At 40.9% G+C, this 25396-nt stretch overlaps 1 protein-coding gene across 3 annotated transcripts in view; it reads right to left on the reverse strand.

Moving 5' to 3' along the window:
- The window catches only part of LOC106961489 (myoferlin-like), a 38893-nt gene that overhangs the window by 9803 nt on the left and 3694 nt on the right, over positions 1-25396 (reverse strand). Inside the window, exons 4-38 of one of the 3 annotated variants that reach the window (XM_015055254.1) lie at positions 21674-21782; positions 21504-21597; positions 21256-21416; positions 19412-19540; positions 19237-19299; positions 19102-19152; positions 18983-19013; positions 16688-16803; positions 16458-16584; positions 16277-16380; positions 15640-15708; positions 15519-15562; positions 14927-15009; positions 14774-14812; positions 13262-13386; positions 13067-13180; positions 11113-11290; positions 10874-10998; positions 10107-10216; positions 9155-9347; positions 8860-9015; positions 8605-8736; positions 7993-8156; positions 6461-6575; positions 6142-6244; positions 5379-5521; positions 5088-5258; positions 4769-4862; positions 4604-4681; positions 3657-3838; positions 3142-3300; positions 1945-2046; positions 1707-1868; positions 751-916; positions 599-675 (exon numbers count right to left, since the gene is read on the reverse strand). In XM_015055254.1, the coding sequence (XP_014910740.1) occupies positions 599-675; positions 751-916; positions 1707-1868; positions 1945-2046; positions 3142-3300; positions 3657-3838; positions 4604-4681; positions 4769-4862; positions 5088-5258; positions 5379-5521; positions 6142-6244; positions 6461-6575; positions 7993-8156; positions 8605-8736; positions 8860-9015; positions 9155-9347; positions 10107-10216; positions 10874-10998; positions 11113-11290; positions 13067-13180; positions 13262-13386; positions 14774-14812; positions 14927-15009; positions 15519-15562; positions 15640-15708; positions 16277-16380; positions 16458-16584; positions 16688-16803; positions 18983-19013; positions 19102-19152; positions 19237-19299; positions 19412-19540; positions 21256-21416; positions 21504-21597; positions 21674-21782 (4069 nt within the window). Of the gene's footprint in view, positions 1-598; positions 676-750; positions 917-1706; positions 1869-1944; positions 2047-3141; positions 3301-3656; positions 3839-4603; positions 4682-4768; positions 4863-5087; positions 5259-5378; positions 5522-6141; positions 6245-6460; positions 6576-7992; positions 8157-8604; positions 8737-8859; positions 9016-9154; positions 9348-10106; positions 10217-10873; positions 10999-11112; positions 11291-13066; positions 13181-13261; positions 13423-14773; positions 14813-14926; positions 15010-15518; positions 15563-15639; positions 15709-16276; positions 16381-16457; positions 16585-16687; positions 16804-18982; positions 19014-19101; positions 19153-19236; positions 19300-19411; positions 19541-21255; positions 21417-21503; positions 21598-21673; positions 21783-25396 lie in introns of all 3 variants that reach the window. The other 2 variants (XM_015055271.1, XM_015055260.1) reach the window with 2 other exon arrangements.

Below are 25396 nucleotides of genomic sequence, written 5' to 3' on the forward strand. Positions count from 1 at the left end.
ACTTCAGGCTCTAATTAGAGTTAATGTTTGGATGTTTTTTTAGGTCCAACCTAAAAAAAAAAAAAAATCAAATGTTCTCACTAATAAAAATCTTAAAGTGCATTGAAACTCATTCATTTAGTTAGTAGAAGGCGTCAGGCTGTTCTGTGAAGACCTCAGTGGTTTGATAAACATGAGCCACAGCTCAGAGAGAGAAAATGTCAACTGGATGATTTCTGGTCGTTTTCTCCATAAATCTGGACGAACTGGAAGAGGCCAACAGCCAGTCATCCCATCAGGGAGCCTTTGCTTCATGTTACACCCTCACTGTGATCAAAATGATTCAGTGTGTCAATTAAAGCACTTCTAGTCATGTTTGGTAAAATCAGCCACGGTGTGGATTACAGCCATGTCACTGGTTTAGTGAATGCTACAGGAAGTAATCATACATACAAGCGGGAAAGTTGGGGAAGCCAGTTTGTCGAAAGCTCTAGACATACTGTACAAACACTGCAAGCCAAAGCATTAAAATCTGTCAAAATTTGACACTTTAGGAGCCAGATTCCATTTGTGTTTGACCTCAGTGCTGGGGGGAAAGATACAAGAAGCTAGCATTAACCTGCGCCTCCAGCAGCGGTCGGCCCTCGTCCATCGTTATGGCAACGTCCTTACGAGGCGCAGTCATCATCAGAGCCACTGTTGAACAGAAACGAGGAAAGATTTTCTCCCACGTCTGGAACAACTTGTCAACTTTGAGGAACTGAAACTCACTCTTGGAGGCCCTGGCTCCCTCGGAAACGATGACGTACGGGTCGCACCTGAACTCCTCCAGGCAGGTGATGGTGCACTGACCAACCACAGGCTTCCTGCCAAATGGCCGGTGGTCAATCACCTTCACCACGATGGGAGGAGTGTACATCTCATCCTTTGGAAGGAGCTGAGAGGGAAAGAATAGGAAACAACCTGAAGCTTTAGGAAGAAGTTTAGGATTTTATATTTAACTACTAAACACTGAGATGTCAAATGCTCATCCATGTCCTCTTATCGCTTGTGTTTTATCCAAAAACTGACATATTTTGATACAAAGTAGTGTGTAACTGAAGTGGGAGCAAAATTAATATCTGTGAAGCTTTTTTAGACAGTGAGGTAGTGATAAACTTCTTAAAGAGGTTTTATCTAAAAAAAACACTGGACATAAAGACTATTTATGGGTAAAGTCATGTGACTTTGTTGTGAGCTAAATGCTGCAGACATTTCCTGGTTACAGTGTTTGGAAGAACACATCAACATATTTTAAATGTTTTAATGTCCAGTGCTTTATAGATTAAACCTCTTCATGAAAAGTGATTCGTTCTCTCTTTTTGGTCACAACTATTAAAATAAAAACATCAGTTCATCCGTTTCTTTTTTTGTTTCCGAGTTTAATGCACAGTTAGATAAGAAGAGTTAATTGGAATATATATGTATTTTTCTGCAAAGTGCCTCAAGACGACATTTGTTGTGAATTGATGCTATATATATCTGCTTATATATATATATATATATATATATATATATATAAGCAGGTCACTTTTTTTTTTAATGGGTCCTGGTGAATTATTTTAGGTCCAACCTAAACACACACATATATATAAGTTAGATTTCTTATTCAATTTCAGACTGTAGGACCAAAATGCTACTTTTCAAATATCCCTGTTGGCATCGTCCTTTAATGACATCATCATTACCACTTTGATGAAGAGGACGCAGCCGGGGAAGTTGGGGCTCTTCTTCATGTTCTTGATCACAGCAGACTCCACCCGCTGGCCTCCGCACTCCACCACCAGGCTGGGGGAAGACACCGCCGCCAGTTGGTAGGTCTTCATGTTCCTCAGACCCCACGCCAGAATCTGGAGGCCGAGAGGAGAGCTGGTTACACAGAGAGACAGAGCGCATCGACGGGCCGGCGTCTGCGATGAGCCTCACCTCCACAGCTGTCAGCTGCACCACCGGCCGGATCCCCTGGGGGACCATGTAGAGGTTCTCGGCTCTTTTTGGGGGAACCAGGGGAAGATCCCCATCACCTGACTGCAAAAAGACAAACTCTCAACGTTTTGTTTCTAAGACTGACCGAAGAGAAACAAAAAGGGAAGAGGATGAAATACCAGGTTTTTACTAGCACGCTGAATTTAGGGTTCAAACACATTTCACATTTTAAAAAGTATGATTATTAAAAATGTATGGAAATAATCAACCAAGTAATCAATTAACCGTTAACTGGAGTATTCAGACTAAAAAAAAGGCTGTTTCCTGAAAGAACATATGCAGAGCAGCAAAAACTTCCAAAAACATAAGATGCATTTAAGATTTAAAAAAAAAAAAAATGTAAATCTGTTCTTCCCAGCTCTCTAGTTTCGGCTTCACCTGGTTCAAATTCTGTAAAAACAAGCAAACCTCACATTAAGTACATTTAGCTATCCAGTTATTAATTGGTTCATTTAAATATTAATCAGCAGATCAGCCTGACATTGTTCTGACGAGTCAAACAGAACGAATGAGTTTCACACATGGTGACTCTTTTAGCTGCAGTCGAATCGTTTGCTGCACATGATGAACAGCATCATTGTTCATCACTGTTTTTGCATTCAAGGCAATAAAATGAACTTCTTATTTAAAAAGAATTTGCAATTTTATGTTGCACAAAATATTTTTTAAGTGCAAGTTAAAAAGTTAAAATGAAAAAGTTGCAGTTATCTGGTTGAAAAGTTTTATTATCGGATTAATCTTCAGAATAATTGATAGAATAACCGATAACTACAGTAAAGCTGAAGAACTTGATCATATATCAACTCTACTGCTCTAGATTATCCCAGCATTATGAGCTAATCTGTTGTTCACAGAATGAAACGAAAATGTTCCTGTTGTACTTTCCGTCTTTTCCCAGCATTCCCCATTCCAGTCGCTCAGACTGCCAGCTGTAAGAACGCGTCACCTCCAACCCTCTCAATTTAAAAACAGCAAGAGATGTTTAGTGTCAGGAAATAAAACCGTATAGAAACAGTGGGTGTAGCAGGTCATTCAGTCCAAATGCAAAACAGGAAGGAATGCTCCAGAATTTCTAAGAATGTAATGCAACCCGTTTCCCAGAGATGTACAGATATATTTTTTTTAAATAAATCAGACCTTGTCTTTCAGAATGAGTTCAGCCGCCACGAGGGCCTCCCCAGCCCTCTGGCCCTTCTGGATGACGGGGTGCCACAGCAGCCGGGGCGTCTGATCCATGCTGGAGTTCAGCTTCACCAGCGGGACGCAAATGCTGCGGCCCAGCTGCTCGTCCTTCCCCTGCACACAGCATCACATGTTTCACTGCCACAGAGTTCAGCTGGAATCCCCAACGGCAGAGAACCAGCGAGGAGCTGAGAAAACTCCTGGAGGGGAACGGATTTATTCAGCCACAGACACCCACAGGACAGGAAGAGACGGATGCTGTTTTGCAGGGAAATAAAATTCTGAAGAATGTTCTGTTCCACATAATAAAGGCATGTTGAATCTTTCCAGAAGGAAAATTAGACCTTGAAAGGTCAATTTTCTGCCCTATGAAAGTTCAGCGTTTGAACTATGCAATTACAGTCTGAAGACATTTCATCTGTAAATGGGATCTTTGAATCGTTGTAATATACCGCCACCATGCAGCCTACCACTTGGTCGCTGTCGTAGAACTCCAGCACCACGTCTGGAGGATTGGCATCGACGTTCTTGGGGTCTCCGTAAATCTCTACGTCGTTGAAAATCAGAGTTTGGTCCCAGGTCGGGTTCAGCGTGGCTCGGAGCTTCTCCGTCGTCTTGCTGACGTGAAGGAAGGAAACGTGCGCGTACGGATCTGTAACGTGGGAAGACATGATTTTACCTCATATTCATGTGCATGAGTCAGTCTTATTAAAAACACAAAGACTCGTCATGTTCAACAGGGAGATCTGTAGCGGACATGATGCTGAACCGCTTTTCTCCAGGTCACATCAAAACATGGTTGCAGGTCTGAGATATAGTCACATCAACCCACTAGTTAATGATTTAAATACGTAGTTTAAAAACTAAATATTTAGTTTAATTTGTAGCTAAATATTTACCTCCAATATATTTAGTTTACAAATATTTTGTTTTCCAACAAAATATTTAGCTCCAATTGAGATATTTTCTTTAAATATTTAGCTCAGACCTAAAAATTTTGCCAGCAAACTAAATATTTAACTCATGACTAAGTATTTATGTCAGAGATAAATATTTAGTTTAAAAATAAAATATTTATTTTGTAAACTATACATTTAGCTTCACATTTAATATTTAGTTTAACTAAACATTTAGCTTGTGAATTATATCTGGTTATGAACTGCACACATTTATGAATGTATGAACATGATTAAAATATAACTTTGAAAATGAACACTCAGTTTATTTCCCAGGCTAAATAAACCAAATATTGCCGTTAATATTTTACTGTGTAACTTTTCAAACGCTGTTTGACCTGCTCAGAAGTGATCCTTTAAAAGGATTTCACCTTTTGAACTGAAATAAAATAAACTTTTTCATAACATTCTAATTTCCTGACATGGATCCACAGATCTTTTGCCCACAGATAAAATCTTACCAGAGAAACTGTCTTTGTCCATAGACGTCAGGTTCCTCGCCTGGTAGAGATAGACTCGGAGGTGGTACATGTATGACCCTACAGAGGAGTTCAGGAAAATAAGATCAATTCACATCTGACCCTTCTGGCCTGCGGTATGTTATGTTCTAACTGTCTGTGGCTCACTGTCGAAGGAGCAGGACACGGTGGGGGTGTTGGCCCCAAACAGCTTGGTGGCATCGCCTTTGGAGCCGTTCTCCTTGTCCTCTGTATCGATGCCCTGCAGACCAAAGCAGAAACATCCTTCAGCGGCGTGTTCATGTGTCGCACGGCAAATACAAGCCAAACTGCGCCTGAGGAGCCGGCCTTCATTAATCGTGGGTAAATATTTGGTGACTCATTAAGCTCACAGTCAGTTCCTGCTTCCTCTGAATTACCAACAGGCCTGTTTGCTGCTCTGAACGAGAATCTGTCCGTCTGTGACGGTGGATCCAGTTTCACTCACTAATGCACCCTCCAGCTGAAAAATGGCGCAGGCTCCCAGGCGATCTTCGGGCGCCATCTTTCTCCTCCAGCGCCGTCGACGGAACGAGTCCGAGGAACGCTCGTTTCGATGGAACTTCCAGCCAATCAGGGAGGAGAATTCCCATCCCTCGGGGTCACCATGATCTCTTCTCTGTGCATTTGAGAACAAACATCTGAAGGCAACAATATTTCCTTAAATGGATTAATGCAGAAATGCATGTGGCAGCATTTCTGACAGTTCCTTCACTAAGCCGTGGCGTTGGGTGCCGACCTCCAGTGCCGCGCCGGACGGACGCGCCGCTCTCTTTCGGGGCCGGACCAGCCTCCTCCGCCGGTGGACGTGGTACATCTTCTCAGCAGGGACCCAGGATCGGGGCTTATCGTCTGGAGGAATGGTCACCCCGTACTCCCAGCCTGTGCAGAACACACACACTGTTGTCATATACTTTTTGTCATTCATATTATCCTGGCAGTATTTTGTCATTTTTGTTTCTTCTAATGTCATTTCTTTTTTTTTTTTTTACCCCTGAACTAACGGAGAGCACTTTGGTGCAGAGCTCACTGCTGTACAGCTCTACAGAAATAAATGTAGATTTATATGTGACTGATTTATTCACCTGCCTTCACACATTAATTTGTGCTGCATGCAATTCTTAATTCATGGGATCTAAATTGCCAGTGGTCTACACTTACAGTATGTAACTTTTATACTTAGAAATACACTTTTTTTGTTTGTCTTTTTTGTTTTTACAGCCTGCCATTAATGCTAAAGCTAGTTAGCTTTAGCATTAAAGCTAACTAGCTTTAATACTAGTTAGCTGATGGTAGATGAACAGTTTTCCTGTAACTAAGCTGTTCCTCCGCCATTACATGAGGTGATTGTCAGCACTAAGCCCCTCCTCCTCCTGGCTCTGATTGGTTGTTTCTGACCAACAGTGTATTTCTGCAGCTGGCAGTGAGAGCATTGATTAGATCAAAGCACATCCATGAAAAGCTCAGTTTTATGTAAAATGACACATTGTGAGTTTCTGCACCTTGATCATCCACAGCTCTGTTGATGTCCACCGTCCAGCTGTCCTCCCACGTCCAGCCTGGAGGACAGTCGAACTCTTTAGGGTTTCGGCTTTTCTCTCCGTTCTGCCCAACACACAAATGAGGCCAGCTGCAATTTCATAATCAAGAACGTGCATATCTTTTTTTTTTTAAGCAACTGAATAACAGAGAGATGATCCGCAGGTTTAAAAGATCCAGATATGTGCATTTGTGTATTTTTTGTCGTAGAGATCCTGATGGTGTGCGTGTGCGTGTGTGTGTGTGCACGCGCACACACACGACGTGGCTCGCTGCTCTCACCACGTCGGTGTACGGCTCCGAGGCGGCCTTCCACTCTCCGCCGGGGAAACGGCTCTCGTTCTGAAACACCTCGTCCATGAACTCTGTGTGTCCGGCGTCTGCCTCGGTTAGCAGGCTGAAACAAAGCATATATTACATCTTTTTAATAAATAAAAAATTATGCAAATATTCAGTGTAGTTGGGTTAAAATTAAATAAAGCCCTAAGGCAGAGGGGTCAAACTCATTTTGGGCCACATAAAAATCCTGACTGTTATCACAGGTATTGATAAAACCCATTAGCTAATGACTAAAATGTAAATAAATAGCTATGTCTGCATTTCGTAATGACTTCAACATTGAAAGTCTTTTCACAGTGATCAGTTCCTCCAGGATTTCATGTTTGTTTTCGTGATTTTTCTTTGCAATCATAATCATATATTACTTTCAAATTCAAATATTTCAAAGGAATTTTGGAATATTTGCACTTAAGAATGATATTAAATATGACTGTTATAGTTGCCACATCAATAACAGACAATAACGCAACATTAAGTAAAGATGAAATAGCAGAAGTAGGAAATACTGCCACCTGCAGGTGGGAGTTAGATTTTTGTGGAAAATTTGCAATAAACTCACAATTCTGCAGTAGCATGAAAAAATGAGTGGTTCTGTTGATTTTGGTGCGAATTTCTACTACTAAGGGAGTGCGAAAAACTGGAACTGACTGACTGATGTCATTTGGTGCCAAGAGACACACGTGCCCTGGGGAAGCTTTAAAAACGGAAGCAGTTTCTATGCAAACGACCATGAGGGAGGCAGAAATGTTTGCCGTTTAGTTTGATTCCAGTTAGAATTAACCTAACAGGTTTTCAAAACGACATTTCCTCCTGAAGATTCCCCACAGCGCTGCCTCTTTCCCTTTACGGCGACTAATTAAAGGGGCGGGGCACCAGCTGCTAATGCCTCTCTGTTCTCTTTTTAATGAGAAGTAATTGTCTGACATGAAAGCCCATTTCCACCTCTTTGATAAAAAAAAAACAACTCGTATCTCATAATTATGACTTTGCTTCACGATCATAAGATATATTTTTTTCTTCGACAAACCTGGTTCTTTGAAGTTTATTTGACATTATGGGATTGTTCAAAACTCCCAATATTACAAATATTACAACAAATCCTGAAGATTTGCTCAGTGATGTTGGCAACATCCATTTCTTTCTATAATGACAATATTGTCTCATTCATCTCCTTAGAACGCAAGAGAGCCAATCCAAGCTAGCTCTGTTGGCTAAGTCATGATAACGATAATTTCTTTTTGGGGGGATTTCATCAAACACCAAGACTGGCTGTTCTGGGAACCAGAACTTCCAGCTCACTGGTACGTTCTGCTACAGACATCAAATCATGTTGATGTGAGAAATGTAACAAAGCAGAGGAAGTGTGGCCCATTAAATTTAGTCCTGGTGAATAAAATAAGTTTTTCTGTGTCGAATTTTTACTAAATAAGTAAAGACTAGTTTAGACAAACTTCATTAAACCCGTGTGTTCTCACGCTTTCTCCGGGTCGATAAACCAGTCGGACTCCCACTCCCATCCTCTGGGTGGCATGAAGTACTCCTGCTTCAGCTTCAGTTTTCCCGTCACATCAGAGAACTTGTGTCGGCCCACCAGTCCGGTGGTCCCCCAGTTCCCGAACACTTTAGCCTGGTTTTCATACTGCAACACAGGAGACAACACGGTGACTGAAAACGACTGGACAGGCATGAATATCCTTAAACTTGTATCCATTTTCTCTCTCATCACTATGTACTTGTATTTATTTTGTTGATATTTATGTGATTATGTTTGAATAACTGAACAGAGGTTAGTGAACCCACAGCTTAGAATGCCGTTTTATATACCAACTCTCCTTTAAAAGTTTGCCCACATTACAAAGAAGAGGATCGTACTCCGATTAGGAAGTGAAACAAACTGAAGGAAGTTGGGTGCATATTTAGTAGCATCATAGTAAAGGGGGCTGAATACAATAATATGCTTCTCAGTTCAAGTGTTGTTGATAAAGTAACAACTTCCAAGCTGGATGAAACTTTATATTAAAATCTTTATTTGAAAAAAAATAAATAAATAAACTGTCCATAAAAGCTCAGTTGTCGAAGTCTCATACCAGTTCAGCAAACACACTGAAGGTTCCCTCTGAGAAGGCGTTGAACCTTTTCTCGTGTACAGAGAGGCCGAGCCACATGTTGACCCTGACCTGAACCGGAACCTTCAGGCCTTTGGTCTTGTCCATGGGGTACTGAGGGCATGAACACCACAAAGCTTCAACAAGGTGATGAAGAAAGTAGCAGTTCAGGAAATCTAACAGCAGAATCTGGTCCAGCATCTCTTCCCCCCACTACCCCCATCCCACACTGTGTACCTTCAGGAAGATGGTCCGAGTCTGGCCACAGTGCTGCCCACAGGCCTGTTGGCTGTAGGTGGAGTAGAGGATCTGATGAGCCGGGATGCGGCTGTAGGCCACACGCTTCTCGCCGCGCAGCATCCAGATGATCACGTCAGGCATGCTGTTCTGGGGCTGCAGACGAGGAGAATGTTGGCAGGAAAAACTTTGGACATATTAGGAGTTTTTGAAACAATCCCTGAACACCAGCCGGAACCCAGCCTCAAACCTCCGGGCTTCCTGTGTGTGTGTGTGTGTGTGTGCGTGTGTGTACCTCGTTGGCCAGCTGGTTGAGCTTGTCCGCCCAGCTCTCTATATCCGGCAGCGTGTCTGGGATTTCCCTGGCTTCCTCCCTCATGCGACTCGCTGCCATCTTGATGGACGTCAGAGCGTTGTCTCGTAGTTTCTTGATCTGGATGTCCAGAGATGTCAGGTTGGAGCGGCCCTCCAGGTCAGGGGTGGGGAAACTCCACGAGAACACACAGTCAGTCATTATCCACACACGTCAGTCCATGTCAGTACATTTTCTGGTCTTGTTGATTCGTGGTTATTCTGATCCTTTAACCTGACTGACCTCCCTTTCATTAAAGCAGATGTGCACCAACAAACACTTGATGATAACCATTTCTAGCATTTTGTGAAAGGTGTTTAGGCCCTGTTTAAGAGTGAATTAAATAATGCTTGACAATATATCTTGTATCTCAAGTCAAATTTTGATTTAAAACATTTTCATAGTCAATTTTCATAGCTAATAATTTATTCAGTCAAAAATCTGGATTTTTTTTCCCCCCACCAATACACTCCTTGGGTTAGTTAGGAGTGATGTCAGCACACCCAAGACTCATCTTGTTGTTTCAAATTATATTGAATTTGATTTCAGGTCAACTCAAGGAAGAGATGATTGAAATAAAAATCAAAAGTTTTTTGAAAATAATTTTGATCATTTGTAAAATAAATAAATAAGTAAAGAAAGTGAAAGGGTAGGGGGAAGTAAATGATTAAAATCAGGAATCAAATTGGGTTTGAAAAGAATTTAAGTTATTTTGGGAGATTCCCTCTCCCAATACAAAATAGAAATATAGTCACCTTTGTAAAATAATGGCCCAAGTCATTTTTTGACAAAAGTGATTTTTGTGTAAATGTTTTACAAAAAGATAAGAAATTTACAAAATGCTGTAGGATGCATCTCCTGTTAGAAACGAAGGAAATAGAAACTTCCCATTTACCTGTCCAAGTCTTCAATCAACTGATTGAGTAACTTCATCCACACCTCTGCCAGCTGGCTGTCAGGAACTTTAGCCAATATGGCTGTTTTAAATGCATCCAGGTTGGATTGCTAAAACATGAAACACAGAACAAGCAGCTCCCTCTCACATATTCTCAGATCAACTTTAAAGCTGCAGTAAGCAACTTTTATAAAAAAGTTTTATTTTTACATATTTGTTAAAACCGTCACCATGTTGTGACGGAATGGGACAGATAATCTGTGAAAAAGATTATTTCACCACCTCCCTGTGCTTCTGTAGCTGTCTGAAGAAATGCACCACTTCCAGGTCAGAAACAACCAATCAGAGTCAAGAAGAGGGCTTAGAGCTGTCAATCAATTTTGTGTTCTTACTGCTAATTGTGCTGATGGTAGAGAAAGAACTTACAGTTACAGGAAAAACATGTATCAGTCAACACTGGATTAGCATTCAGAACAGACTCTGCTGACAGGGAGAAGCTATAGAGGTAGCAGAAAGCAAGGGAAGGGGGAGGGGAACATGATTGACAGTGACAAGCCCCGCCTCCTGGTACTGATTGTTGTTTCTAGTTGGATTTTTTTCATCTGCCTGATCTTATGTTGCTACAACATAGTGACAGTTACATAACAAATATGTAAAATACATTTTTTATAAAAATTAAATACAGCAGCTTTAACACATCAAGAAATCCCAATAAAATAAACTAAATGCATCAGGCCTTTAGTTAGCAAAGAAAACACAGATGTTACCAGGCGGTGTGTGATGTAGAGGATGATGTTGACAGAATCGAGGCGGTGACCGATGTCCTCCCAGAAGGACGTGAGAACAACCACCGGCTTAGTGTTTGCCCAGGGCAGGTAGTAGTAATGGTTACCTGGGAAACAGAACCACAGGTGAGGTCAAGTGAAACCTTGAAATGTTTCATTTAAAGAGCTTTAGACTGTCAAGTTACACCAGTGACTGTAAAACAAAGAGCTTAATCACGTACCATCAAATACAGCACAGCTGTACTGGGTGGTGGAGGCCAGGGGTTTACAGGTGGTGTCCAGTTTGTTGCCATAGTTACCAATGCTGATCTCAAACTGGATGGGTTCACCAGGTTCCTGAATCATGGAGGCGCTGTGGAAGACTGCGCACAGACAGTATTTTCTTCTTCTCTGGTACTTCTAAAGAATGGGGAAGAAAAAACAGTATGTTAACTTTCATATGATGAAATGCTAGCTATGTTGTGGAAATGATGAAAAGGTTTTAATGGTGATCGGAATGGGATGGTTTTCATCTTGAAACACAAAATTTTTTTCATTCAAATGCATTAAAACTAAGTGCTAATATGCTATGCTAGGTATGCTAACAACCCTCTTCATTGTGGAAGTTATTATTGTGGGAATACGTCTCCTGCTTCAGCAGTTGTCAGGAAAACTAAGAAGCACAAAATATGTTAGAAGCTAATTTAAACTAAACTTTCCTGTCAGTTTTAACATAATTCAGGGCATTTTTCCAGCTATCTTATGGTGTTAATATAAAGCAGGGCTCTCCAGATCCAGTCCTCAAGGGCCGGGGTCCTGCAGGGTTTAGATGTGTCTCTGGTCCAACATACCCGAGTCAAATAATCAGATCACTACCAGAACTGATTCACTAGCATGCACTCAACTTCCCCAGACGTTTGATTCAGCTGCGTTGGACCAGAGACAAGCTGAGGGACCCTGGCCCTGCAGGCCTGGATCAGAAGACCCCTGTTCTAAAGCCCGTGTTCTGATTAAAGACCAGGATTTAGCCTGATCCAGGAGAGCAAAGCGATGTGCCACTCTGCTCATGTTCAGCTCTATCCAGCTGAAGACAGAGTGGTGGAGCATGAGGGGCCTCCTGAGGGGCCACATGGCTGCAGCTGTGATCTGGCAATCTCTGGCTTTAGGTCCCTGTTGTTCATCATGATGGGGCCCAGGGGAGGGGTCATGGTTGTAAAATTCATGTTTTATTGCTTTTAAGTTTTAAACCTCCATCAGAGTTAAAGAGTTCTGTAAGGAATGTGCTTACAGTTTATATTCTGTCTTTAATCCTCTTATGTCTGTTAAAGACAAAAGCAACTGTTGTAACAGTAAGATACCCATTTTTCACACAGTGTGACATCACCTTTGATCCCAACTGAATAGTAACAATATATTATTTTTGTATGGCACTCAAAACATAGAACATAAATATTTCTGTTAGCCATAGCCCTTAAAGAGAAGACATAATTATTTAAATCAGTTTTCCTTAACAAAACAAGATGTTGAAATAATGTCTGATTTTTCCACCAGAATAATCATTAGGAACTCCAAAAGAATGCTACAAGGTTATCATACAAGAGAAAGAAACAGCTAAAAACATAACTGTACTATGAAAGCTCCAATAGGCAAATATAACTTCCTCCATAAACTCATTTCAGGCAACAAACTTGCAATTGAAAAGGGACAATATTATGTATTTTCCAGGCACATATTACAAAAGTAATACAACACTATCAAGTAAATGTTACCTTCAGTCGTCATAAAATCGTCAGTTGCCAAAAGTTGTCAAATATCACTTTAAAGAAATTTGACGCCTTGAAATTGGGCCTCTGTCCTCAATCACTAATAACGTTTTCACCAGCGTTGCACAAAGAAGCAGCTCCTATAATGAGCTCAGTTGACGTTCAGTTCCAGCAGGTGTTTGCTAATTGATGCTGGCTAGTCTGAAAGAGTTGAGTGAGGAAGGGCTCATCTGTGAGGTGGAAGCTCGGGAGCTGGGCGGGGCTAGGTCCACCCAGGCATTTTGCACAGCTGAATGGTTGCAATGGATATTAAAGAATTTCTCAAACACTCCAGGTCTGTTTTTGATGAGGGAATAACATTATAACATGATGTAAAGCTCACAAAAGTCAATGTTACATCATACCGTCCCTCTGAGATGAACAGCTGCTGTACCTGAACCACAAGGATGTCGTCACTGTGGATACTGTCAACTGCTTTGTCTGCTTTCCCCTCCAGCTTCGTGGAGAGCTCCACCAGCACCCTGCCCCTGTACGCCACTCCTTCTCCCTGTAATGAATTCAAAAGATTAGGATCTCAAGATTATCGTACAAAAGAAAGGAAAGGCTAAAAGCAAAATGGTGCCAGTACCTCGCCAAGGTTCAGAGCCTCATAGGGATCTGGGAGGCCCGTGAACTCTCTGGGACTGCCATATAGGTTGATGTAACAGGGGCCAAACAAGGGCAGGAAACCCACCTGAGACTCTCCTGAGTCAGCTGGGGAGACGGCAGCAGAGTTCATCTCTGGACAAACTTACATGAGCAAAGTTCTTCTTGTTAGTAGGTCATGCTGGGAAAGCAGGCAGCAACAAACTGAAGTGACAGGGAGGTGTGAGGTCAACACATAAAACTTATCAGGTCAAAACAGAGCAGAGAACAGCGGTACTAACACTATGCACAAACAGGACTTGAAAACAATTAGACATGGGCCGGTTAGCTAGTATCCAAATGTACCGAGGTTTCAAAACGTTTAGGTTTCACCAACAGCTAAAGATTTTCCGTCAAACAGCTTTAAACAGTGAAGTCTGACATTTTACGTTCCCCACAGGTCTGGTAATTATGAATAGTTTATGCTATTATACACAACCTTCATTCAATATTTTTGGTTTTTGTTTTAAAAATAGTCACCATTGTTTAGCATTTCTATATATGTTAGGGTTAAACATTTTTCTTAATTATGAGAATAGTCAAAATATTACAAGAATAAAAGACAAAAACACCAGAAGAAAATCATTTTAATGAGAGTTAATTTTCAAAAGAGGTTTTAGGATCTGACCTGAGCAGCTCATTCAGCCCGAGGTTCTTTCTTCAAATTAGACTCAGTCGTTTGCACAAATGTTTCAAAGCCTGTCTGTGACAATTTGGTCCTCATGAGTTAAAAGATTATGTCCTATTTGTAAAACTGATAACCATAACTTCACTAGATGCTCAACCTTCATCATTTAGATTTAAGACTTTTTGTGTTGGATTTATAAAATTACCAATTAATTTTACTAATACTACCATTTCAATATGATATTATTTGTGTGCTCTTTAAACTTTATTCTTATACAACTTTTCTCATTATTAAGACTTTATTCTTAATCGGGGGTTTTTCTAAGCCTGGCTCAAATTCTATTTTAGTCAAACTTTGTTTTAAAAAAAAAAAAGGGAAGAAGAACTGAACTGTCCAGGTTCGTCATGTACTCTGGCCGACCTTCATTTTACTAATTTTGCATTGTATTATCCTGTACAATAAGCATTTAAACCTTTAGAAAATGCTTAAGTATTTTTGCTATAGTCTATTAAATGACTTATTCACAACTGAAAATAAAATCTATTGTCTTAAATAAAAACAAGTTTTGTTGTATTGTATGTGCAAAAGGGTAGGCAAGTATAAGCCTTGGCTTCAGCCTATTCCTTCTTTGGTAAACTATTGATTTGTCAAATAGTGTTTTTTTTTTGCCTCCTTTTTTTTTTAGCAATGTTGCAAATTTAACAAAATAAAGCTCATCTGAGTCTGAATCAGATGAGAGCTTCATACCGGCCCATGGCTAATCACAAGTGCTTAGCATGCTCAATGCATAACATCGCATGCAACACAGAACAAAAAGCGCAGGTGAACCTTCAAACGATGGCATTTCCCCATTATCTGCATGTTCCTCTATTCCAAAAGAAAAAAAGAAGAGCAATTTAAAAGTTCTGCTACTTGGATTAGAAAACTTCTCCTCCAGTTTTTGCACTTTTCAGACATTGAACTAAAACAGAAGTCCCGTACCTTCTATCTCTCCACCAGAGGAGGCTATCTTGGTCAGGTTCAGGTATGTGGTGCCAACAGCATCATTTCCTGTCAGCCGATCCCTGCAGCCAAACATCAAGTAAAGACATTTCATTCTTCCCTGCATTTTTTTAAAGTACACACGAAGTGAGTTATTATGGTTTCATTACTAAATTAAAATCTTTTATTTTGTTGCTCTGAGTCTGGACGTTTTCTGCATGGCATCAAATTACACCGAGATTTAAATATGTTATCAACGCCTAACCTAACCTTTTCCTCTTGAACTTATTTCCCTCTGGCCTTCCTGAACCTGAGCTATGTGATCAGAAACTGTGATGAAAATTAGCTCAGCGCAGCCAACAGAACATGTTATTGAGGGGAAAGGGAAGGGCCACCACAGTCTGAGTCACTGCCCTGCATTATTCTCAAGTGGTTGTTGCTGGGCCACACACACACACACACACACACACACACACACACACAGTCGCTGACCACATTGCAGAAACATGGAGGCACAGTTTCCCAGCTGGAATTCACTCCATCAAAACAATACACTGCTGCAGCCTGGATGCTCTGAAACAGAAGAACTCACCAGTCGAACACGGTCAGCTTGATGCGCTCACACATGGACGGGAACTGCAGTGAAGACAAAAACTCATTTCCACTAAGCTTTTCTAAACTTGATCGTCTTTAACAGGATCAGGACTTCTTACTTTGACTTGAAGGTTCAAAACTTGGTTCCACTCTGGGTTCGCGTTCCTCTCAATGATCTGAGTGCACAACTGCAAACAGAAAAACACCGTTATTAGTTTTTTGTCTCAGCAGGTAACATTTATGCTTTTTTATTAAAGGACTTTGACTAGGACTGGACAATAAATAAATAATAATATATCGTGATAGACAAGTGATTAATATTAATAGATAATATATCTAATATAATATTCAATATAAAAATATTCACTGAAATCTGAGCAATAACCGCACAGCATTCTGGGAGATGTAGGCAAAGGAAAGGCTTTAGCAGCTACCTTTCACAGCTAGCTAAGTTAGCTGGGTGGCATCAAGTAACTCACTCTTTGGTTACCTAGCAACAACATGTTGAGTGACTTGTGCAGCAGCAGTTTCAGGTTTTGCCACCGTTCCTCATAACTACTCAAAAATTGAAAAAATTAAAAACGATTTGAAGGGAAAACTGGATAAAACATTAAAAGTTTGGTTGTACTTCAAATATTTGAAACTAAAATCTAATCAATTATTAATATCGACTGATAAGAAACACTTCTATCAGGATCTGTTTTTTTAGCCATCGTACATCCCTAACTGGCTAACAAGTCTGGGTTGAGTTGAAACCTTTTTGCCAGCAAACCGCGCCTCTAGGAAAGGATCCACCAGGTTCTTCTTGTTTTCCTCTCCTCCAAAGATCCCTTTCAACGTCTGGACAAATGCATCGTCCACTGAAAAAGAGAAAACAAGGCGTCATTTGTTTTATCAGACAGAGATTCATGATCTGATTGATTTCGTCTCGTCTTACTCTGGGGAATGTCCTCAGCCCTGAACACCTTTAAGGACAGCGTGGCCCACCGCAGGGTGACCCCTGCTGGCAGCAGCAGGTTGCTCTCTATGTCGTCCTGGTCGTCACTTGATTCCCTCTTTTCCACCTACAATCAGAACAGAATCCAAAAATAAAATAAATGGAAAATGGGAGCAGATTCTGTGGTTGGTAGTGAAATTGAGGCACATGTAGAATCAGTGACTACATACCGGAGGCTCGTCTCCTGTTCCCACAACAAACAGGCTGACTTTGAGGTAGCCTTTAGCGCCGGAGCTGGAGTCATCTGGGTCATTCAACAGGAGCCACTTCCTCATCACACAATGGGCTGCAGAATGACCACAAATATGATCAGGACATGAGAATCAGATGCCCTGGCCTCTTCCACTTGGCAGCAAGCAGAGAAAGATTCAAGCGCTCCTTGGCGGTTTTCAGTCCATACTGATGCGATTTCACAGTCGCTGGAGTTTTATGATGAAACGCTTCCATTCCAGTACAAATGTGCTGTGTTGGATTGAAATCTTGTGACCGTTGAGGCCGTTGGGGGACAGTAAATTCACTGTCAAGTTCAGGAAACCAGTGGACTCGTTTGAGATTTGTGACAAGGCGTGTTATCCTGCTGGACGATGAGAAGGACATCAGCAGCACAAACATGTTTAAAGGACCCAAAATGTGCCAAAAAAAATAAAAACATCCTCCACAACACCTGAACTGTTGATGCAAGGCAGGGTGGATCCATGCTTTTATGCTTAAGGTGAAGTTGCGTCTGAAGCTAAAGGCAGCGCTTTTCCAATCAATCATTATCCAGTTTTGGTCAGTCTGTGTGAGCTGCTGTCTGTTTCCTGAACCTCTCTGTCAGGAGTGGCCCCTAGTGTTAACATCTGCTGGTACAGGCCATTTGTTTCAACGTTGTGTTTTGTTCAGAGATGATATTCTGTATTCCTTGACTGTTTCCCATGTATGATGTTAAAATCAGTCATTCTCCTCTGATAAGGATTTTTCATCTTCATCGTTTTTCTCCCCACTGGATATTTTCTCCTTTTTGGACCAATATGTAAAGCCAACAGAGTTTTGGTTTGAAATTTCTGAAACTCCCAAATGACAAATGAACAGACTGCATATCTGATGAAGCGCTGGTGAGCGTGTATTGTACTGATGGACAGTTTTGGCTGTTTCAGTTACAGCTTATATTTTATTAGAGATTTGTTTAGTTGTCTGAGTTTACACAGTCAGATTAACAAATATGTAAAGGCAGCGTTAGCACAATGAATGCTGCTTTGCTCCAAGTCAGATGTATCTTTAGAAACATACAGGAAGAGACGTATGAACACAGCAGCAACTTCTTGTCACTAGAACCTTGCAGTTTAGGAGCCAATGTTGTTTGCCTGTCATTTTTTCAACCCTTGCTCATTCAGAGTATAGAAGGCAAATACTGCAGAGTTTTTTTTATTGTTTGTAGTTTTAGCCTCGTTTTGGATTTATATATACATGCCGTCGCATGTGTTAGCCATTCAATTACATGTGCTTCTGGATGCCTTACCCTGGGATTTATATGGAGTGAAAATAGTCTCCATATTTTCACTCCACAGATTTATATCTTGTTTAAAGTTGAAACTGCTTGCTGTAGTCAGTACACACTGCTTGTTTAAATCTGAACCAAAACAGGAGCTTTTCTGTGCCATCTATAGCGAACTCACCCATGTTTATTATTGTGAAGAGTTCGGAGATCATGTCTGAAGGATTTTTTGAACCAAGGTCTGGTGTGATTTCTTTGAGTTTTTCACATTTGTACTTTGAGTTTTGCAGAAAACCATTTCAAAATAACTCTCAGAGTCAGACTGAAGAGGTTCAGACACCTGGAGTGCTATTGGAACTTCAACAGAAAACTTGGAATTTCTATAGCTGTTACAGCTAAATGTCTGAAAAATGAAAATTTTTTTCTACAAAATGCCAAAAATAACATGTGATCATGAGGGCTTCGGACTGCGCTGCCCCGACCTTCACCAGGCAACAATTAGTTTCTCTCTCTCCGAGAACTACTTCAGCATTTTCATAACAACATCGAAAGCTACATATTGACTTATAGATAGAAAGTTGGGTAACACTTTATTTGACTGGGTGTGCATAAGGCTGACATAACGCTGTCATAAACATGACATGAAGGAGTCTTTATGTCTATGACTGTTGTCATGAAGTGTCATTCAGTAAATAATAACACTTTTAATGCAAAGTTGCTTTAAAAGTTGCACTGAAAGTCCATTAAAAGTACCAACTTTGCATTAAAGTGTCATTATTTACTGAATGAAACTTCATGACAACATTCATAAAGACAGGTGTTATGTCATGTTTATGACAGAGTCATGTCAGTGTTATGCATACCCCGTAAAATGAAGTGTTACCAAAAGGTGTTTTAAAAATCCTCTTAAATTCCCTCCAGAAGTGACAAAAAAGAACAAAACTTTCAAACAACATGGACTTGAAAAACACTTAACTCTGTGTGAACATACCTGGTTCATCATAAACATAACCAATGTCCAGCTGCGTGAAAAAAACAAGGAGAGGCCTGGTTGAGACACAAACACTTATAAAAATTAATAAGTATGAGTGGTCGCCACTTAATACTTGCCATGAATTCACCCATAAGGCTGTCTGCCCTCAGCGAATATGAATTATACACCTATAAATAAAACAATCAGGTTTTATGCCGGAGCATCCACACGGACAGACAGAAAACCACAACATTTCCATGAGCTGCACCAACCCTGAAGCTGATGTTCTCTTCAAACAAATCCGACGGCAGCATGTGAACGTTGTAGAAGAAGATCTGCAAGAAGCCAACAACCAATCACACGAGGATCCACGAGAGCCGGAGCAGAACAACAAGCAGGAACACTTAAGCTTGTATCGTTTAAGTTAGATCGGAAAAAAGATGAAACCTCGTCAAAAAACGGGTTGTTTCCCTTCTTGATCCTCGTCCGGTGGGTCTGTCCACACACATGGACCTTCACCACAGGCTTGATGTTATTTCCGGACAGCTGACGGGCTTCCACGACCCGAACACGGATCTGGAGGACAGAGTGGATCAGTTCATGAGTGGACTGCATGTAAAGAAACAACAGGATTAGAGGGGAAGTAGGTAACACAACATAGTCATGTCACCATGTAAGTTCACACAATCACCTGTCTATTCAAGATTACTTAAATCATCTTGTTTGAACAAAACGTGTTTAATCATGGCCGGAAAAAAACAAAAAAATAGCTGTCTTTCTGTAGCAGAATTCTTCGATGTTTTTCCCTTGTAGGGTGAAAGTCGAGATTCTGGGAGAAACAATTCAGACGTTTTTCAAACTGAAAAAGCTGCAGAAGTGGTTTTCAGTGATTACTGATTTAATCAGAATACTGTTTGATTAAATCAGTGATCCGTTGACCCGGTCTGGGTCACCAGGAGTGCAGAAAATGCCTTCAGGATTTAAAAAATGTGCTTTAACTGAAGAATTTTAGGGTTACGCTATTCTACAGATGTGTTGACACACACCAGCTGAAAATGTGTAAAGGAAAAAAAAAAACACCTTTGAATTGAATTCTTCTGTAAATGCAGGAGGATCGTCTCACAAAAAGAGAAAACAAGTCAACGTTAAATTGAAGGAGATTTACATAGTTGTGAAAAAAGGTTTCAACGAAATCACAGATGCTAATCTTTGTTTTATGTTTTTCTAGTTTATCAGAGTCACTAATTAGTTATTCATGACTTTCTGTTTCCATGGAGCATAAACACACTGTGACAGAAGCCTCATTTCTCTCGGCTCCTGACCCCTGAGCTGGACAACAACCCACATTTATCCTTCCACCACACAGAGAGGAGCCCTGCCAGGACAGCTCATTTCCTGGACGATAAATCGTCCCAGAAGTTATGATAAACAATAATGTTGTTCCAAGACCATTTTCACGTAATATGATGTAAATGGCATAAGAACACATTCTCAAACATCAATAAAGTTTAAATCTAACAAACATTTAACACTGGAAGTGAAATACATTTTAAATATCCAGAATAAAAAAAGAAAATAACAGAAACAGTAAATAAAACTGAATAATTGAGGCCAATGAACCATAATGAAGACTTCTGTTGGCAGAATGACAAGGAAAACAATCCTGTAAATGGAAGTCATCGAGCTGGCTTTAACTCGTCATGTGATTAATTGATTCATTGGTTATTGTAACAGTAATGATTTGTAACAGGCTTAATGATGAGTAGGATGGCAATGAAGCTAAACCTCCAAACTCACCTTGACAGATTCCTGAAAATCACATCTTGGTTTTACCAAGTTTCCATAGCTACCGCTGGATGCACCGACAATATGCTTTAGTGTGATATGCTTAAAACTATTTGGCAACAGATATTCAAGGTGGTGTTTTTGGGTGAAGCAAGTCTCACATCCACTGTTATGTACAGTGGAGGATATGTGATGCTGTGGGCCTTTTCCTTTCCCAAAGTCAGAGTCATGGCCTCATGAGTTGTTTGAAATACCAGATAAACCCGCTGGGCTGGAACACAACCTGCTCCCACCAATGACTTTGTTAAAAACAGTTATTTCTTAATAGAGGATTTGCTCCACTCTTTATGAATTGAAGTTAAAATGTTTGATTCTTGTACATTTTTCAGTAAGGAATTATTCTACTGCAACACAACTGGATGATTTGAAGAAGCATATGCATTTCAGTTCTGAAGTCATGAAAAATTACCACCAAAATGTCCATAAATAAAAACTACTGAACTGACCTGGAAGTCCTGGGGTTTATTGGCAAGTCGGTGGCGACTCTGCGCCCGGTTCAGCCTCTGGCGAAGAGCCCCAGCCTGACCGGAGGACGAAGGGGCTCCAGCTGGGCCACTCTGGGCCCCGTCTGGAACAGTCTCATTCCCCTCCTCATCCTCACCCCCTCCTGATAGGCACCAAGGACAGAAAAGACCCGAGATTCAGCAAACTAAATCCAGTCGTGCAGCAATGCTTCACTATGAAACAAACAGACCGGCGTCCACTGCAGCATTTCCATCTTGGGGGTCATTGGGGTTCGGCACGGCATTGGCTGGAGGGTCATAGGCAATCACCAGGTCTATCGTAGCCTACAGGGAAATGAGAACCTGCTCAGCTCTGTTTCATTCGACTTGTTTAACGTTACTTTTACAATACAACACTCACTCCGATCCCCTTCCCGCTCTCATTGACCAGAGGAACATTTTTGCATGGCAGAGATCTCGATTTTCCAGAGGCAAGATCTCGCAGAGAGACCTTAGTGGACCCAAGGAATCTACAAATCAAAAACAGCAAACAGAATTGTTTCCATGTTGTAAGGTAAAAGTCAGCATGCCTGCTTTGCTGATTTTATTCCGTAACATCCAGTCTGCAGACCGGCTTGGCTGCAGTCGGTCAGGATGTCTTCGGTGACAGGGACAGTGGATATGCTGATGTGTTCTCAGCTGAGGTCACATTCACAGAAAGAGCCCAGAGAGGGAAACCACCCAGAGCTAACAAGCCCTGCCTTTCACAGACAAACAAAACTCACCACGAGGAATATCATTTCACTCTTCAATCTGTCTGCCCGGGATTCTGCACACTGCTAGTGTCCAAACAGCTGAGAACTACCAGAGTTGGTGACTTCATCACCTGCTGTATGTGGAGGTGAGGCTGCAGCGTTGGGACCTCATCGTGCACTGAGCTGTGTGAACAGCAGGGCTGGTGGAGTGGTTCATGGATTCTCATGTCTTGTTGGATCATGTGCTGCCGCCCTGCTGTTACCAAGATGATTATCAGTAATGCTCTAAATAATACTTAAAATTGAGAAGTTCTTCATCAATCTTTTACAGCTGGAGTATGCAACTTTAAAAAAAAAAAAACTATGTTTTTTACATATTTGTTGAAACTATGTTGTGACAACTTGGTATGAGAGATAATCTGAAAAAACTGAACTCCTCCGTCTTCTCCCGGTGCCAACTAGAAGCAACCAATCAGAGACGGGGGCGGGTCTTGGTGCTTGTCACCCCGACCCCTTCTTCTCTGCTACCACTACAGCTTTTCCCTATCAGCAGAGCCTGTTGTGAATGCTAATGCTAGTTAGCAAAGCCACTTATGATGGCAGACAACAGTTTTCCTCTTACAGCGAGTTGTTTCTCCGCCATTAGCCCATTTAGTAGAGAACATGACGTTGATTGACAGCGCCAAGCCCCTCCTCCTGGCTCTGATTGGTTGTTTTTTTGTGCATTTCTTCAGGGTGGAGGAGATCCATCTTTTTACAGACTATCTGTCTCAAACTGTTACAACATGGTGAGAGTTAAAAACATTTTTATAAAAGTTACATACTACACTTTTAATGGTTTAAAATCTTTCATGCGGGGTGCATTTGAATTTAGCCACCTTTAGCATTGTCAATTAAAATACAATGCAGTCAATTGATTTTATAAGTCACCCAGTTAGTAAGCTGAGCTTACAAAATGTCTAGAACTTAATCTCAGTATAAATCCAGAAGTTCAGTGAAGACATGAACACAAGACTAAGGAGGATAAGAAGAAGAAAATAATGACCTGCTTGACTGGGTAGGACATACTGTGACATGACATCACAGATACAAGATCCCGCCCTCTGATGGAGGGACAAAAGCTGCTCGTTGATATGACAACCACTGATTCTAGCTGGCAACTCGCTAAATCTTAAATGTACACCTGATATATAAAATGAAAGGGGATGAAGTGTTTTGCTACCAATTGTCAACACTGCGACAACTACATTACAAGTTCAGGAAAAAAAATTTATTAAAAGCAAATAACAATGGAGAGGGAAGTAGGTCAGTTATAGCTTGACCTTAGATCTGTAGACCAACCAAAAAGGTTTATAGTGGCAACTGGAAAGAGAGACAGATCTGTCATGTGGAGAATATGGAAAAGACTGTAGGGCCTCAATTGTGAGAGTAAATTGGAGCATGAATTTATTAGGCAGAGTCACAACTGGTCACTACACCGACACATAGGACACAATTTTAGACAAAACTAAAGTTAAAATCTTTGAAGCAAAGAGTAACGGTGGTTGTGCATGATTATTCCAAAGTGAGCACAACAAACAAAAAAGAAAAAAAAAGGTTTCATCTTTGTAAACTTTGAAGTGGGGGTCTCACACTGGAAAGAAAAATACCCAGAGGTCCTTTTAAAATTGAATTGTGTCAAGAGGATTTTTTAAAGGAGGAGCTCCAGGGAGATGAAGCTCTTGCATTGCTCCGTCACCAATTTCCCCTTCAGAGAACAAACCTGGATCATCTGCTGAATGGAGCACCAGTTCTGGATTCTAACTTGTTCAGTTCAATGAGTTTCTGTTGCACCACTTTCAGCTAAAAGAGTTCACTTATTAAGACATCAAGTTGTACATTAAACCTGTATCCACCCATGATTAACAAACACCAGCATTAAGATGAGGGCACATTACAACAATTTCCTTCTAAACAGACAGTGAACAGCTTACAGAGAACATGCTGGGATTATGAACTTCCTCTGTAAATATCCAGTGGCTAAATCAGGCTATGAGTCTTTAGTTGAGCCGTGGTGAGTCAGAGAGAAATATGAGCAGGATATAATCCTTTGTATCACTTAATGGCTGAAGGTAAACAGTTCTTCCTTTGTCAACAAGCTGACTTATTCATATTCAGTTGACAGCAGTGCCACTTGTCCTTGTGGTCATAGCAAAACATTCATTTGGCTTCTTGTTCTCAGCAGAGATGAGAAACGCTTTAAAAACACTTGACGCAAAAAGGCCTCCAGTGTGTTTAGCTTTGGTTTAATAAAGAACAGAACATTCCAATTAACAGATGTCCATTTACTGTCTAAAACCTCTGATCATATAGTTAGAATGAGCTAGATATTAGACTCCCAAGTCCAAGACGAAGGATCACTTCCTCAGTGAGGAAAGCAGCAGCCGCAGCAGCCTGAACACATGCAGTCTTTTGAACAGATCTTCACACATCCTTCAAACCCCGCCTCCCACCCCTCTACAACATTAGTCTGCTGCTGGAGTGACATCCCTATGTGGGACATAACAGCCCACTAATACATCTACTACACTAGCCCCCTTTTTTCAAGAAGCAGAGTCTCTTTGCCAGAGCACCAAACAGCCACAACACATTTAGTAAAAGAACAAGAATACTGGGTTTTCTATTGAACACAGAAGGAAGTGATGTAGAGTCATAGTTCTTTTTGATTCATCTTTTCTTCAGCTCTTAACCATAATGACTTAAATGAGTGGACCTCTCTCCCCAGTGTTAGCATGTTTGGTCAGAAACCAATGCTAAAGCTCTGGGTCATGGAGAGGGTATGCAGTTCTAAACTGAACAGAATTCATTTTTGTTCAGATCTTGATCTTCAAGGTGGATCCAATCCAGGTAACTTTACAGCTTGGCTCCACTTGTAAGGCATTACAATATGTACTAGTGAAGGTCACTTCCAGAGGTAATTTTGCCCTGAGGTGCTTTGAACTGTTTGTTTCATCTAGATGCCAAGACTGGGGATTATGGCAAAAGTACATGACTTCTGTTTGCATAAAACCAGCTTGTATGGATGAGTTACAACTTGCAACATTTTCCCAGTGAAGTCAGTGTGGGTGTGGAGTGGTTGCTTTGCATTCCAAAAAAAACTGAAGATCTGAATCCAGCTTAAAGCTTGAAGGGCAGCAAGTTGCCAGATAATCTGTATATATGTCTGAGTTAATGGTTGAATATTGATCTAGCATAAAGAGCTCTGATTGGTTGATGTGACTGGAAAAGTTCAATACAAATTCTGTTGTTTTTTTTTAACCATTCAGTAGATGCCCTCTGTCCTGAAGTTCAGCTCCAGTTGTCCTCAGTGCCAGGCTTTCAGTCACAAACCATTTCGCTGCTTCTTTCCA

This window comes from Poecilia latipinna, unplaced genomic scaffold (assembly GCF_001443285.1).
Source record: "Poecilia latipinna isolate Pla-1442-1.1 unplaced genomic scaffold, P_latipinna-1.0 Scaffold58, whole genome shotgun sequence".
In the NCBI taxonomy this organism is placed as follows: domain Eukaryota; kingdom Metazoa; phylum Chordata; class Actinopteri; order Cyprinodontiformes; family Poeciliidae; genus Poecilia; species Poecilia latipinna.